Here is a 16745-nt window from a genome sequence, read left to right on the forward strand (position 1 = left end):
CCTTTTATTAACAAAGAAATAAAGTTTAGGAAAGTTAGCCGGTCTGCCCAGGACAACACAGCTGGAGTAACAGAATCAAGGACTCAAATCCAGACCTGTCTGGCTCCAAAGCCAAACCTCCTCCTTATCACCATGCTTACTCAGCTAGCCACCTATAATCTTACTGCAATAACAGACACCGAGATGATGAACTATGTATAATTTGTGACAAAGGCTAACATCTGTGAGCATTACAATGGGAACACATGAGGAAGAAATTCATTAATTGTGGGAGAGGATTTGGGAAGAATTCCTACAACAGCTGCACAAGGCCTTGAAGGATAAATACAATGTCTTCTTGGAAGAAGTATAGAGATTGAGGCAGGAAAACAGAAAAAGTAAAGACCAAAGGCATTTAGGGAGAACAAGGAATTAAGTGCAATCAACAAGGTGTGAATGTTCAGAGAAGTGGGGGAAGGATTAGGACAGAACCAAGATGCTTCCTGGAAATCAGGGGAAGACAGAAGCAGAAGAAAAATGATACAGTCAACAAGTGTCAAATGCTGAGGAAAAGTCACTGGTGACCTTAGAAACATGCCAACAGAGTGAAAAGGTTGGAAGGCCAAGTACAATAGGTTAAAAAAAGGATGCAAAATAAGGCACTGAAACAGCAACAGAAATCTTTCAAATAATTAGAATTTTCTTTTTACTACCACTACTATTATTATTGTAGATAGCATGTTTCCTTTATTTATGAGGTAGAAGTGTTCATCTTATGAACATTTACTATTTGAAAAACAAACATGATTCTGAGTTCATGAGACCAGTTATTTAGACATACTATAGGAATAAGAGGCTTGGATACTCCGAAAGACAATAGTGGGGCAAAGAAGATCCAAGTCAGGGATCTCAAACTCTGAATGGCCAGAGCTTTAACAAGGCCCGTACCTGGTGCCTGGTTGCATGCCTGTTGTTGTCATCTTGCCTGTGGGACAGCATCCTTTCTTCTATCTGCTTATCCCGGCTCTGTGCTCTCACCTGCAACCATCAACATCGTCAATAAATCCACCTGCTTCTAAGACTATGTTTACTTAAAGCACAAGAACACAATGATCATCCCTTGAATTTATGTTGTACTTTTACTGTCAAAGGGTCTTCATACTTATTATCACAAGCCCTATAAGAAAGATAAAGCAAGCTTCACTTTCTGCCTTCTCAGCCATTAACTGACAATCAAAGTGAGATCACAGCTAAACAGTGGTAAAGCTAAGATTTTAATTCAGTCTGATGACTCTGAGTCTGGACTCTTTCCACTGTACAACGAATAAGAAACAGTGAAGTGCAAGAACAGAGTAAGGAAGTACAAAGAAAACATCAGAAAACCTGGGTTCAAGTCAACAGGGAAACTTAACTCTGTAGTTACAGGATCATACCAGCTCTCAATAGTTTCTGTTTTGTCATCTGGGAATTGAGAACTGATAGCCAACTACCTATTCAACTTTACCATTAAAACCCAGAATAGTCAAAACAGAACTGGCATTCCCTCACAAATCTGTTCCACCTCAAATCTTCCCGATATCGATAAATGGCTACACTGCCTAAAGAGCTGATTAGGTCCAAAACCTGAATGTCATCCTTGGTTCTTCCCATTTCTCACACTTTACATCAAACCCATCAGCAAGTCTAACAGGTTGCTCAACTCTAAATATATCCTGAATCCGACCCATTCTTAGCATCGCCACTGATACAAACCTAGTCCAGGACACCAACTACTGCCTGAACTTCTTCACAGTCTTCCAGTCACCCTACCCTGTGTCAACTCTTGCTCCACACTCCATTCACATGTTAGCAAGCCATCATTTAAAAAAAAAGTGTTTATGAAATCATATCATGTCTCTGCTAAAGCCCTCCAAATGCCTCCAATGACCATCAGAAGAAAACACACTCTTTGTGCCAAGGCCTACAAGGCCCTTCGTGATCTGGATCCTGCTTCCTCATTTCCCGTGGTGCTGCAGCCACACAGCCTACTCGTAGTCTTTCAAACCCAAGAGTTTACTCTCATCCATGTCCCAGAGCAAACGCAAACTCTTCAGGAAGGTCTTCCTTGACCACCCTAGGAAAAGCAGTCCTACACCTTCCACCCCCAAAACAGTCATTCTGTCTTTAGTCTTTTTGTTCCTCACGGAATTTATTACTGTATGAAATTCTTCTTTACTTACTAATTTACAGGTTTATGTTACCTCTTCCCATAAGAATGTAAGCTCCTGAATGTATTTTATCTTATCCACTGAATCCTCAAGTATCTGTAAGAGCGTTTGGCACATGTGGCCAAACTTATGAGCGAATAAAAGTGATAATATCAATGATCACAGAGGTGTCCTGGGAAACACAAGAGCAATCATGTGTATGCAGGTTCTTTAAAAATACTAGAGCTTTTAATAAATGCGAGGAATTAATCTATTTGGGATTGTAAATGTAATAAAAAAAATCATCTTTCAGAAATTTTCCTGCTTTTCAAAGCACATGTTCCAGTAGTAAAGATGGATTACACTGAGCCTAATTCCCCTTACAGAGAAGACAGAACAAAAGAAGAAAAATTCAGGATGGAAATGTTTCTTTTTTCAGAATATTCTTCCCCAAACTGAAATTTTTCTTTTCCTAAAATAAATTGCTTAAGGTAACAACATGTTCATATTGCCACAAGCCAATAATCTTAAAATTATATCTTAGGAATATTTTTTTAAGAGACCAGGTCTGGCTATGTTGCCCAGGCTGACCTTGAACTCCTGGGCTGAAGTGATCTTTGCACCTCAGTCTCCTGAGCAGCTGGACTACAGGCGTGCACCACCATGCCCCACAGGAAGACTTCAATGTAAAACCATCCATAGTTATCAAATTGTTATATTTAAAGACAAGTCGTAGAGGACAACTCTCAAAAAGCAGAGATCAGTTATTTTCAGAGACAGAAGTACCTAAGGCCTTGTCAGTTTCTGATGCAGATGTGGGCAGAGCTGTTTGTTTTGATCTGGCCTCAGACTGATGTGGAGACTTACCACTTACACAGAGCAGAAAAACTGCCTCGCTTATAAAAAGATTTGGAATGAAAAAAATAAAAGAGTAGAGTCATGACCTAAAATCCATATAAGCATTCAAAGTATACTACTCCACCAAAAGATAAACACAAACTTTCAGCCCTGTGGTCTACAAATTCCTGAATCAAGGAGAATTAATGTTAGTGAGGGAATCTAATTTTTCTAAGAATAAAACTGGCTCAGATAGTGACCGTGGCTTCTTTAACAAATTAACAGCAACAAAGCAACAATAATACCTTGGTCTAATCAGCTTGGATAACCTGTCCAGTTATTATGCAAGCAATCCATTTAATTAATATTTTCAACTCTTGCTTTCCCATAATTAGTTCTTTGGTTCCATCCTTCATAGCAGCAACCCATGCAGAAACATACCAAATAAGATCTGAGCTTCCACTTATAAATACATTATCCCCAAATCCCAAAGGTTATTTAGGGGCTATATTTTTCAAGAATTTAAAAGAACAATTAGCCAAGAGTAAGTGTGACTCAGAGTAACAAAAAGGAAAAGTATCATGCAGGAATGACAGAGAAAGAGGAAAAGAATTACAAAAAAATTTTAAAAAGCAAAATGACTTCATAGATTTATAAGAGAACTTAATGCATAAATATTGAGATAACATATATTCATGTAAATTATTCCTTAGCAGAAGAGATCCCTAGCAATCTTTGAAGTCAATTTTTTTTTTTGAGACAGAATCTCCCACTCTCACCTGGGCTAGAGTGCAGTGGCATCATCATAGCTTACTGCAAACCCCAAACTCCTAGGCTCAAGCAATTCTCCTGCCTCCGCTTCCCAAGTACATGGGACTACAGGCACACGCCACCACACCCAGCTAATTTTTTCTATTTTTAGTAGAAACAGGGTCTCAATCTTACTCAGGCTGGTCTTGAACTCCTAATCTCAAGTGATTCTCCTCCCTCGGCCTCCTAGAGTGCTAGGATCACAGGCGTGAACCACTGCGCCCAGCCTGAAGTCAATTTTTAATAGAAATTATCAATGTGCTAGTGGTTGATGTTCCAAATATTTTGTAGATAACCTCCTTGTTAATTTCTTTCAAAGCACTTATTACATATTATAATTCTTTTATTACATATTATAATTCTTTTATTCTTTTTATGTTTCTCCCACTAAAATGCAAGAACAAGGGTCTTGCTCATGTTGTTCACCACTGTATCTCCAGTGTTTAGCAAAGTGCCTGGCAATGGTAAGCACTCATTAATTACATGTTGAATAAATGAGAATACAATTACCTTGCATTCATCAGCTGAGAGATTATGATAGAGCGGGCATCCTGAGATGGAGAAATGTCTCTCGTGTTTTCCTGTAAGGTGTCCTGTTAAAGGAAAAAAAACTTAATCTTGAGAAGAAGACAAGCTTAGAAAGTGGTATTTTTCTCTACAACAAACCTGTTTTTTGCCTTATCATTTTTATCAAATATATGTCTGATCACACTGAATCCACCAAAGGTAAGTGTTACGGCTATAAATCACACCCACCACAAATTCTTTTCTTCCACAGGATGGATCTGGCCATCTTTGAACATACTTATATATGGTCAATATAAACTATAGTTCCCTTGATTCTGATGATGTATTTCTGAAATCCCAAAACACATAAAGTTGTACATTTATAATACACACAAATACAAGCTGTAACACTTTCTTTCAGTGGAATGTATATTTTATTTATTTATTCATTCATTCATTTATTTTAGAGACAGGGTCTCACTCTGTCACCCAGGCTAGAGTACAGTGGCATGATCATAGCTCACTACAACCTTGAACTTCTGGGCTCACTTAAGTACTTTTGGTGAAATTTAACTCTCCTAGGCCAAATTAATCAAGTCATACATATAAGTAAGTGTACTTTCCTTTCTACTATGTAATGCTATCTAAACTGAATTTAACTCCTTTCAATAATCAAAAGAAACTTATGAAAAATGGAGAAGGAAATGGCCCTTTCTATCACACAAGTGAACATATTTTGATAATTTTGAAACAGATTAAATATTTACTTTTGGGGAGAGAGGACTGGTTTTGTTTAAAGATTTAGGCTTCTTCTAAAATCAAACTTTTAAACAGGCAGTTAATACAAGGCCATAAGAGGGTAAAACATCAAGAATAACAATACAGAAAGCTTGTTTTATCTGAAGGGGTGTCTCTTTCATTCATCCATTTTTCTCATGTGGTTTTTTGAAAACAGAGGGAATTGAATATTATTTCCTTTTTATCTATCTTTTCAACCAAAAGGTTTATGAAACACCTAAGACTGAATGGGATGGTAAGATAACGCTAATGAGATAAAAAGGTAAGTTACTAAGTTGAATTGCAAGTCTATAAAAATATTCACCTTTCATTAAAAAAAAAAAAAGACATTTAATTTGAGGGGAAGACAACACTGGGATTTTAGAACTTATACAACATGATTTACAGAGTAACCTTTAAAGGGAAAGCACAGTCCAAGTATTGGGGAGGTGGTTATTTCACGACATTCAGGCTGCCATTTCTCTTAGACTGTATATATAAATATATATATTTTTTGGGGGGGCGGGGGGGGACAGGGTCTCACTCTGTTGCCAGGGCCAGGGTGTAGGGTGCTTGGACTACATTATTAAAAATGCAATTTTGGAGATCCATATAATTAACCTGGACACAAAAAACTACCCTCAGTGATCAAACACTAGGTGTAAAATGTAGTGTCACCACTACAGCAAGACTTGCTTTTTAGTTACTATGTATCCCACAACTGCTGAGCAAATTATTCAAGTCATGTCTTACTTTATAATATATAAATTAAAACCATTCTAATGCATCTATATTAAAAGTTTAAAAGGTAACAGCTGATCTGTTAAACTAGCAATGCCACTGCTATGAATTTATCCTACATTTTCTAGAAAGACACCAAAATATGTACAGACAAGGCTATTCATCACACTATTGGCCAAAATAGCTAAAAATGAGAAACTATCTAAATGTCAATCAATATGGGACAATTTAAGTAATTAATGAACTATCAATATAATGAAATTCTCTGTATCTTTTACAAAGATGAATCACTAAGTGCTGATAACGTAAAATATCCAAGATATACAACCAATTGTATTTTCCCTTTTATGCATAATAAAAAAGAAATGTCTGTACATATATGTATGCTTACATATGTACAGAAACTTACTAGAAGCAGTCACAAAAAACTACCAACAGTAGTTTTATATTGGGGGCCACGGTTTGGGGGGTATGAATAAAGGAGAACTTTTACTTATGCACTTCGAGCTCTCCTGTAGGGTTTTGAATTTTTCACACACACACAATAATTTTATGAAAAAATTATTTTTAAAAAGTAATGACTTTTTTTTTTTTGCCTAAGGAGTGGAACAGGATCAAGAATATTTTGGAAACTCAGATCCGCACTTTTCAAGTTTCCAATACATCAAAACGAAAGTCAAAGTAAACTTTCCTCTGATGCTACATGTTTATATTTACCCCATGGTCTACTCCATTAAGGGGCTAAGTCCTGGGCATAATTAATACAATCAGGCTCCCATTCTGACCTTATCTCCTCTTTTCTATTCTGGTCACTCTGCCCCAGGCATATTGGCTCCTAAGTGTTTCTCAAACTGGTTAAGCATTCTCCTGCCCCAGAGCCTTTGCACTTGGTGTTCCCTCTACCCATAATGCTTTTCCTCAAACACTCAAATGGCAAGTCTCTGCTCAAATGTCACCACATCAGAGTAGCTTTCCCTCGCCAACTACATAGATAACGTTACGTATACAACCACGTATACACGTATATAACTACATACATATGTACGTGTATAGACACACGTAATCTCCTACCCTTCAGCACACCTTGCTTTATTTTCCTTCATAGCACTTATCTCCAGTTGATATATTATGTATCTACCTGTCTTTGCCTTCCTCAGCTAGACTATAAGCTCCATGAGGGCAAGGACTTTGACATGTTCACAGCTACAACCCCAGAACTTAAAACAGTGTCCAGGTCAAGTGCAGTGGCTCACACCTGTAATCCTAGCACTGGCAGGCTGAGGTGGGAGGACTGCTTGAGGTCAAGAGCTTGAGACCAGCCTGAGCAAGAGTGAGATCCAATCTCTACCAAAAATAGAAAAAAAATTAACCAGGTGTGTTGGCGCATTCCTGTAGTCCCAGCTACTCAGGAGGGGCTGAGGCAGGAGGATCGCTTGAGCCCAGCTTGCAGTGAGCTACAATGACACCACTGCACTCTACCCAGGGTGACAAAGTAAGACTGTTTCAAAAAAAAAAAAAACCAAAAACCAGTGTCCAGCACATAGCAAATATTCAATAAATATTGGCTGAATGATTAAATATAGCACATAAAAGTTAACAATTTAGCAATCACGATTTGTGACTAGCAGAAGCTAAGGAAAGTACCTGTCCTTGCTGTGTGGCAAGCAGATCCCGTCAACCTCTTAAAGCATATTAGCCATCATCTCTTATACTAGTGTAATACATTGTCTAGTCTTAGTTTTTCTGGCCGGGCGTGGTGGGTCACGCCTGTAATCCTAGCCCTCTGGGAGGCCGAGGCGGGTGAATCGCTCTAGGTCAGGAGTTCGAGACCAGCCTCAGCGAGACCCCGTCTCTACTAATAAAAATAGAAATAAATTATCTGGACAACTAAAAAAATATATATATAAAAAAAAGATTAGCCGGGCATGGTGGTGCATGCCTGTAGTTCCAGCTACTCGGGAGGCGGAGGCAGTAGGATCGCTTAAGCCCAGGAGTTTGAGGTTGCTGTGAGCTAGGCTGATGCCATGGCACTCACTCTAGCCTGGGCAACAAAGTGAGACTCTGTCTCAAAAAAAAAAAAAAAAAAAAAAAAAAAGTCTTAGTTTTTCATTATTTATCCCAAGGAAATTGATGCAGGCCTGAAATAATTATCTTCTTTGAATGATGACTAGTATGGAGTTCAGGGGTTTGCTCTATTTATGTACTTTGATGGACCGAAATTATCTGAGAAACTGCTGCTAAAACTAAGAAAGGATCCAAATTAACAAATACTACAGAAAATGTACTATTGGCCTGCAAAGCAGCAACTGACTCTGTTCTACCTTTTTCTGAACTTGACGGCCACATGCAAAGGCTGAATTTGAGAAGTAGACCCAGTAGTGAAAGGTCTCCTACTTTCCAAGCAGCACCTTCTGACCGCAGACAAAAGCTTAAGCCCAACATTTGCACCTCAGCTCACCAAACGAGCACAAATAAGGTTCAAATCATTACAAGAATCCCTAAAGTAATTCTGTAAGGGGTAAAAGTCAGAAGAAAACAATATTTATCTCACAAGAAATATTTTATCTTGTTTATACTAGGTACACAAAGCCACAAGACTAAAACTACTGAAGTTACAGAAGGCCAGGGTCTCATGCGTACTTTGCTAGTTTCACAGCCTCTTGATAAGAAATCTGTTTTCTCATTTCCTTAACAGCAACGGCCATGCAACCACTATTCTGCACTAGCTTACCCTCTACTGGTCCTCAATGAGCACATACTATGTGCTATACAATGACATTTGGACATACTGGTTGTCTTTTTTGTTTTTGCTGCAAAAAGGAGGGAATTTTTCACTGGGAAAAGCTCTCAATAAACTGAATGGTTAATCACAGTTAATCTCCTTGCAACCAGATCTATTAACGTTATTACGGACAATAAACCAAAAAGAGAAATGCTTTTAATCAAGTGGGCAACTCATTGTTACTGAGCACATGAAGAACCTAAGAGACCAGATCACAACAGAACACAAAACATTTCTGGATGATTCTAATTCCAGAGGGAGAGAGAACCACAGAACAAAGGCAGTCATGAAGCTGGGCACACTAACCTAGAGAGTTACAGCCTGGTGTAGGACACTTCATATTGAAATTGTAGCTTTCATGGAAGCGACGGCGCTTGGGGCGATGAGAGAGATCGCTGCCTGAGTCCTTGAGGGACATGTCCTTGGCAATGCTCTCATCGTGAGACACGTTGGGACTGGAGATGTCTATGTCAGACTCAGAAGAAGGTGCATTTCCAGTTGGAGTTCGAGGTGGTGATTCATCATGATCAGCTGTATTTTTAGTTTCTAAAGCAAAAGCAATTGGTAGAACTTATGAATGGGGTTCATTTATTCAAAAGTTTACTATTCAGAGAGTTTATGGGCTTCCTAGATCCTCTATGATTTAACCAGTAACTTTTAGCTACTCATCTACTATAAGGATAAATGGAAAATGAAAAAATGAAGAGACACTAAAACCATTCCTTCTGTGTAACTTTAAATTCTGATTAAAATTAAATTTGGGGTTTACCTAATATATAACACTTATTTTTCCTGAGCTCCTCATCACAGGTAATCAAATCTGGAGGGGAATAAATTCTAAAATCATTACCATTCCACTTCCCTTGCAGGAGATACAGAAGATAAATGAAAATGGTTGTATTTCTGGATGACACCGAACAGACTTGGTGTGAGAAAGTGGTTGGACTTAGACTCTTGAGTTAGCTTGCTGGTAGTCTAACAATCCAATCTTGAAATTCCAGACTCTAAATCAGGGGTTGCAAACCAAATGCCTACAGGGGCTAGGCAAGGCCAAATAGACATCTCATTGTCCATCTAAAGGGGACAACTACTATTCAGCTCCAGCCAATTATTACTATGGGTGAATGGCCACCCAATGTTCCCAGATCTTTCCATTGTTTAAAACAAACTATTAATCCTAGTTTTTATATGAAATCTCTGTATTTTCAAATATTGGCAACAAATTGAAAAAATTTTAACACTGTGCAAGCAAACCAACCGACCATGGGGACAGCCTAGAAGCAGCTCAGCAGTCTGTAACCTCTGCTCTAAGGCCCCTGATTTGGGCTGTTAAATCACAATCTCAAAAGCTTAACATGCCCCATCACTGAAGGTCACTCCCACTCAGAAAACCAGAGATAAATGGACTGACAAGCATTGCCAGAAGAAAACCTAGTTCAAGCTATCTGTGGTTGAGAAGGCCCCAGTCTCTTTTTCCTATTACAGGTCCAATCTATTATACACCAACTACTTGGGACCTCAAGAATACTCTAGCATCAAACTGTATTCAGAAAGGAACTCGGCAAACAGCATACATCCAGCTGAAGTATTATTAGGTATCTATCTGCAGTGGCCCCAAGTCTTCCTTAAAAAGAAATTAACCAGATCCTCTGTAATGGGTCCAAGACATACCATACCCACTCACCTCTATCTGAAAAATCAACCACTTGCTCGGTTTCTGAGCCAGATGAACGAGTCTGCCGAAGTGGGTATTTTTTCGGTGTCACTGGGGTAGGCTGCTGCTGACTACGGGTCACTCTTCTGGTAGAATAAGCAGGCTCCTCAGTGCCAAAAGATTGTAAATTTCGAACAGGGCTGGAATCTGATCCCAATTTTAAAAAAAAAGAAAAAAGAAAGAAATATTTTATGTCTCATCTATATAATTTATTAGAATGTAGCTCCTCCTCTTCTTTCACAAAATCCAACAAATCCTTAAAATATCTATTTTATTGAATAGAACATAAGCAGAAGAGCCTAGCTCAGGTATAGAGATGCAATATAGTATAGTACTAATAGCTTAGGTTCTGGAGTCAAGACTGAACTTGATTCAATTCCACTCCGCCATACCAAATAGTTGTGGCATCTTGGGCAAGTTATTTTCTCCAAGTCTGTTTTCTGACCTATAAAAAAGGAAAAATACTAGTAGCACATTCCTCATAAGTTTGTGGTGAGTAATAGGTATGCATGTAAAGCACTTACCAAGACCCCTAGCACATAGTGCTTTATAAAGTACTAGCTATATCCTCTTTCTTCCCTTACTCAACCTTCCATAAAACAGATATTCTCCTACTAAATGTACAGGGTGTCCCAAAAGTCTCTACACAAAGGAAAAATTTCGTAATGAATATTTTGTAAATAAAAGTACACTTAGCTACAATTTCCCATTTTCCCTATGTATGGCGACTTTTGGGACACCCTGTATAACATTATACAACTATTTCTTTTCTTAAGGGGTCTATTTTTTTTTCCAATGACCCTCTCTGATACTCTAAAGCAAAATGATAATAGATTCATAAAGGCAAGGCAAGAATATAGCTTTTTAAGGTCTTCGGACGGCAAAACAATCTACTCTGAGGCACTCAGCAGCCCCTTTCTATCTCCAACCTGATGATACTTCAAGGAAGTAAAACAAATTCAAAGCTTAAATTAAAGCATATTTTTGGATAAATACATACATTTTAGTTTTGTTTTAACTGACACATAATTGTACATATTTATGGGGTACAGTGTGATATTCTGGTACATGTATATGTCATGAAATCAGGGTAATTACAGTATCCATCACCTCAAACACTTGTCTTTTCTTTGCAGTGAGAACATTCAAAATCCTCTCTGAAGTATACTGTAAACAACAAAAAATCCTAAGATAACATGTAAATCTTACAGGTTCTCTAAAGAAGAAAACTGAAATTCTTAAACTTTTAGGTGAGAAAAGTTAGCACACAGCAAGGTTAATAGTTTGTACACCTCCAGAGGTGGAGTCTATGCTGTCTACATTTCGCTCTACAGAAGGCTACCTTACATAGATGACACTGTGAATGGTGCCCTCAGGGGTTGTGCAACTCTGTGGTTATAAAGTATAATAAATAGAAAGAGCCCCAGAGCTCATGCATCTCCTAGCTATTTTGAATATTTACAACTTTCAGGTGTCCAGAGCATGGCCAGTTATGCTTTCTAAGCACATGATGCTCCTTCCATTACATATAGTGTTCCCTGCCTAAAATAACATGTTCCCATCTTTCAACTTGTAAATTACTATTAGATTCTTTAAGACTTCATTCTAGGAGAGTTGCCCTAAGTTGGCTGCCCCACCTCTGGGCTTCCACAGTACTCTATGCAAACTTCTCTCACAGCCCTTGCCACACTGTATTTCCATCACCAATTTACATACCTATATCTCACATTAAACTGTACGATCCTTGAGGGCAGGAACTATGATTTTTCTATCATGGTTCCCAGGACATAGCACAGTGCCTAAATTACAGTAGCCATTTAGCAATAATCCCATTGTGGTATAAACGTGAAGGCTGAGAAACCAAGAAACAATAGCTATACTTAGGCTGAAATCTTAAATTCAAAAATAAAGTTAGGAACAGTTGTTAAGGAGAATATTCTCTCTTGCTTGAAAACTGGTATTTTTCTCTCATTTTGCAATATGCTCATATAGCAATAACCAAATCAACACTATTTAAGTGCCAAAACATAAAATTTTTCCCCTTAATCTATTATCACCTATTGATCATCAGCTTTGTGTATTAAATGCAATCTTCTTTCCTCCCCAGGGAATCCCAGAGCAGAGCCAGAAGGGATCAAGGGTATCCTCCTCCTAAGCTAATCCCAGATGGCTAAATGCACTAAAGAACCTTCAAACTACCTTCCAAATCCAAGAAGCTCAATTTTTTACTAGCAAAGCAAAATTCTGGGTATTTACACGCTGGTATTTGGATACAACTATTTATATCTATCACACATGTATTGGATTATATTCCAGAATTAAACATGGTTTTAGAAGTACTGGGCCTCCTCCAATAACAAATTTGAGAGACTACAGATGCTCCTTGACTTACATGGGGTTATGTCTTGATAAACCCATTGTAAGTTGAAAATATCATATGTTGAAAATGCATTTCATACACCTAACCAACTGTACATCATAGCTTAGTCTAGCCTACCTTAAGCATGTTCACAACACTTGCATTAGAATACAGCTGGGCAAAATTATCTAACACAGAGCCTATTTTGTAATAAAGTGTTGGCTTCCCCATGTAATTTATTAAACACAGTACACTGTAGAATATTGGTTGTTTATCCTCATGATCATGTGGCTGACTGAACTGTGGCTCATTGCTGCTGGCCAGCAACACAAGAGAATATTGTGCAGCATATCACCAGCCCAGGAAATGATCAAAATTCAAAGTATGGTTTCTACCGAACGCATCCTGCTTTAGCACCATGGTAAAGTCATTAAGTTGAACAATGCTAAGTCAGCTCCTGTCTGTACTTCAAGTCCCTAAGCCTAAACCATTCTAACAGAAAGTGAAGAGATTTTCCCATTTTACTGATGGGAACACTGTAAGCTGGAAAAAAAAATCAAATAACTCAAGACATACATGTGTCTCACATCCATTGTAGCAGCCATAGTTCCTTTCAATCTAAGCACTGTTAAAGACCTGCTACTTCTGCATTTGCCCTGCATTTTACCAGTCATCAGGTGTACTACATCAAGCCAAGGCACCTGTTTCCACATTAACCAGCACAACATGATCTCTAGCTAGTCAGCTGTGACCAGTGGTCAGGAAGAATGAAGACTTTTACCTTGAGAACTCTGGCTTAGCCTGGCTGAGGAGCGGGTGACTCGGGCAGATCGTCGGGATGTGCCATCGCTCTCTGAACTGTCTGTGTGCTCGAGATCTGTAGAAAAATCGGAATCTTCGGTTCCATCTGAACTACTGCCTGCATTCCTCTGTAATACCACAGATCCAGACATTAGCACGGAAGCATTTACTCTGTGGGTTTGCATTAACACTGTAAACAAAACAAACCGTGATGCTGGGAACACCAAGTTCAAACCTAAGAAAGGATTCCACATGAATTTCCCCTCCCTGCCTAGAGGCAACTTCCCTTTATTCAGGACACTTAAATGAACAACTTACAAATAAGGCAACTTTGTTAAATAAATGAAGAAAATTCTTACTGTATTATCACTAAGTCTAAAACAAGTTCACTTACAGATTATTACCACAAACTGGAAATAAAAGTACCCAACTCAAAACGATCTGGCTGACACAATTATGCCAATAAATAAATAAATAAATAAATAAATAAAAGTCCAATATAGTAAGAAAAATGTTGGTGCTAGGCCCCATTTAACTTTAGGGAAGCTTTTGTTGTAAGTTTCCACGAACTTACACAGCTATCACATCTTAAAAAAAAACATGCACTATTTCAAAATATCATGGTCCACAACTCAGATCCCAAAAGAACGTAAGCAGAAAAAGATAAAAATTCTTTTTCTTATGCCATCTATCTGAAGTTTCTCCACATGAATGCCTAAAGTGCTAAAAAGGAAGCTTGCACATAAAGACTGATGGGTATTCAAAAACAATTTTTTCAAAATCTCTTCAATTAATAATTATTCATCAATTATTAGCCTCCGGAGGAATGATTCGTCATAAAGGTAACTCTTATCAATTGGGCCTTAACACTATACCCTTTACCAAGCCAGAAAGGGAAGAGTATTTGCTAAAACAATAGCTTAAAACTACTGATCCTATATTTAAAACCCTAGGGCCAGTCATGTTTGGAATTCATAATTTTTTTTAGATTTTTAGTAAGAGAATACTTTGCATATAGCCTACAAATAACACCCCATAATCAAGCACAGTAATACTTCTGCAGCAAGATATAATGACATACAAAAACCATAAGTAGTTTCAAGACATTTTAAAACAGGTTTGCCACCAAACAAGTTACTAAAAAACTTACGTTTTTGAGGATTCTTTGTATTTGGGAAATGGAGAAAGGGGACAACACACCTATTCCAAGGTACCAATATTATTCCTACATTTGGTGATCTTAACGTAAATACTACCTACCAACGTAGGTCATTTTAGGAGACAGTAAAAAGCATAAATTTTTAACTTGGAAAGCCTCTGCGAAGAGAAAGATTTCTACAGAAATAAGGAAGAATACTACCCAGATGGTATTCTGGTCCAAATATCTCAAAAGGTAACCTGCCCAGAAATGAGCGGAGGCCCTAGAAAGAGTCACAGAAAATCACCAGGATGAAGCGGGAATCTTAAAGATCACTACTATAGTCCAATTACCCAGTTATTTGAATCCTTGACCTGTGACCATCCCTTCCTGGCTTGAACGTGGGACTCAGCTCTTCTCTGCACCAATCTACCTCCTATATTACTCCAAAGCAGATTTAATTGCTCTCTCATCTCCCTCCTATAACACTTTGTATATGTCTCTGAGTAAAGAATTTACTAAATCCTTCTACAGCTGTTTATATGTCTGTTTCCCCCCCATCAGACTATGATACCTTTAAGCCAGGGATTATGTCTAATTACTGGATCTCCAGCAACCACCATGTAGCAAGTAGTCAATAAGCATCTGTTTAATTGAATTAGATTTGTTCTGAGTTGATTTAGATTTGTTCCGTAGTTCCAGCTCTGCCATCGCCTAATCGAGTGGCCTAGGGCCACGAATGAGTCCTTCATTTGCACAGTTGTAAAAAGAAGAGACAGAGACATTCCTAAATCATCTCACAAATCCCCTAATTCTAGAAAGTTTTTGACTTCTACGAACTGCATTTTCTAAGCGTTGTTGCGCTAAGCAAATAAGGAAAGATTACGGCTTAGATGCAAAAGGCCTGAGGGGGATCCCTTGGGAGTGGGCGCTGGCTTTCCACCACCCAGTCCTCCCTCCGCTTTGTTGTGCCCCCCACCTGGAAAGGAAGGCGGCCTCCAAAACTCCGCCTGTGCACCTATCGGCATCCCCACCCGGAAAGGCGGGGATTCGTGCCGCCCAATCGAGGTCCAGCTAAACCGCGCCCCCGCGGGACAGACTGCCAAGCCCGGCCAATCAAGAGAGGAGGGATCGTTCTCTCCAGCCAGTTGGAAAGCGCTAGGGCCGGCCCAGACACCGCCCCCGCACGCGGGGAGGTGACCGTTGGGCCCAAATAGGCGGCGTCACCAGCCAATCAATACGCTTCTAGACGCTTCAGCGACCAATTAGCAGTAAGAACGCCTACGATCCAGGCAAGCAGAGGGCGGGAATAGTTGCAAGCATAGGCCGAGGCCAGGGTCGGGCCCGCATTTTTCTGTAGGGTATGTATAGAAGACAGGGTGGCTGAGCTAGGTTCGGGGGAGCGGGAAGTTGGAACCCAACGGCTGTAAGGCGTGGCCAACTGCGTCACTCTGCTCAATCGACTGTCCTTAGAAACCCGCCATCCCTCCTCTCCCGTTTCTTACCTTCCTCCGCGGCATTGCCGGCGGCTGCGGCCCGACGGTTCCGATTCGGGCAGCGGCGGCAGCAGCAGGAGGAACGGTGGCTCCGGCGGGCTCCGTGGCGGCCTCTGTAGCAGTCCCAATCCTGCGGACGATCCCAAGTGCCTCCTGCCTCTCAGCGTCTAGAGCGTTCTGCGCAGGCGCCGCGGGCTCAAGCGCTTTTTCCTTCACTTCCGGCTGGGTCTCGCGTCACATGACGTTACGGGCCGGAGAGGGTTGTGGGAGGTTCGCTCCCTTTTGGTGAAGCTAGTGGGCGCCATTTTGGAGTTGGGCAGAAAAAAATGACTCCAATAGTGGGAACCGGGGCCTGCCATTTTTAGTTAGGTGAGTTGCACCCTTTGTGGGCGTGGGTAGCCATTCTTGTTTGGGGCAGAAGCCTGACAGTCGAAGTAAACGGTTCTCATCTTTATCTTGGGCAAAATTTCTCTTCCTGGTCGTTTTCTGAAGTGGATGAAAAGGAAACCCCCAGAATCCATCAGGTTGCTGAAATTTAACCCTTCCGTTGCCTTATTGACTAAAAGACGTTTCCGTTTATCATATAAACTCAAAGTTGTGAAGGGATATTTTGCATAA

The 16745-nt window shown here is 39.6% G+C and overlaps 1 protein-coding gene across 2 annotated transcripts in view; it reads right to left on the bottom strand.

The window, feature by feature from the left end:
- Positions 1-16435, bottom strand: part of KAT7 (lysine acetyltransferase 7) — a 32912-nt gene extending 16477 nt beyond the window's left edge. Inside the window, exons 1-6 of one of the 2 annotated variants that reach the window (XM_045526224.1) lie at positions 16137-16435; positions 13474-13621; positions 10304-10480; positions 8926-9165; positions 4323-4405; positions 928-1017 (exon numbers count right to left, since the gene is read on the bottom strand). In XM_045526224.1, coding sequence (XP_045382180.1) covers positions 928-1017; positions 4323-4405; positions 8926-9165; positions 10304-10480; positions 13474-13621; positions 16137-16151 — 753 coding nt within the window. In that variant the 5' untranslated portion in view covers positions 16152-16435. The remainder of the gene's footprint in view (positions 1-927; positions 1018-4322; positions 4406-8925; positions 9166-10303; positions 10481-13473; positions 13622-16136) is intronic. The other variant, XM_045526225.1, reaches the window with a different exon arrangement.
- Between the last annotated feature and the right edge of the window lie 310 nt (positions 16436-16745).

This window comes from Lemur catta, chromosome 15 (genome assembly GCF_020740605.2).
Source record: "Lemur catta isolate mLemCat1 chromosome 15, mLemCat1.pri, whole genome shotgun sequence".
Taxonomy (NCBI): Eukaryota; Metazoa; Chordata; class Mammalia; order Primates; family Lemuridae; genus Lemur; species Lemur catta.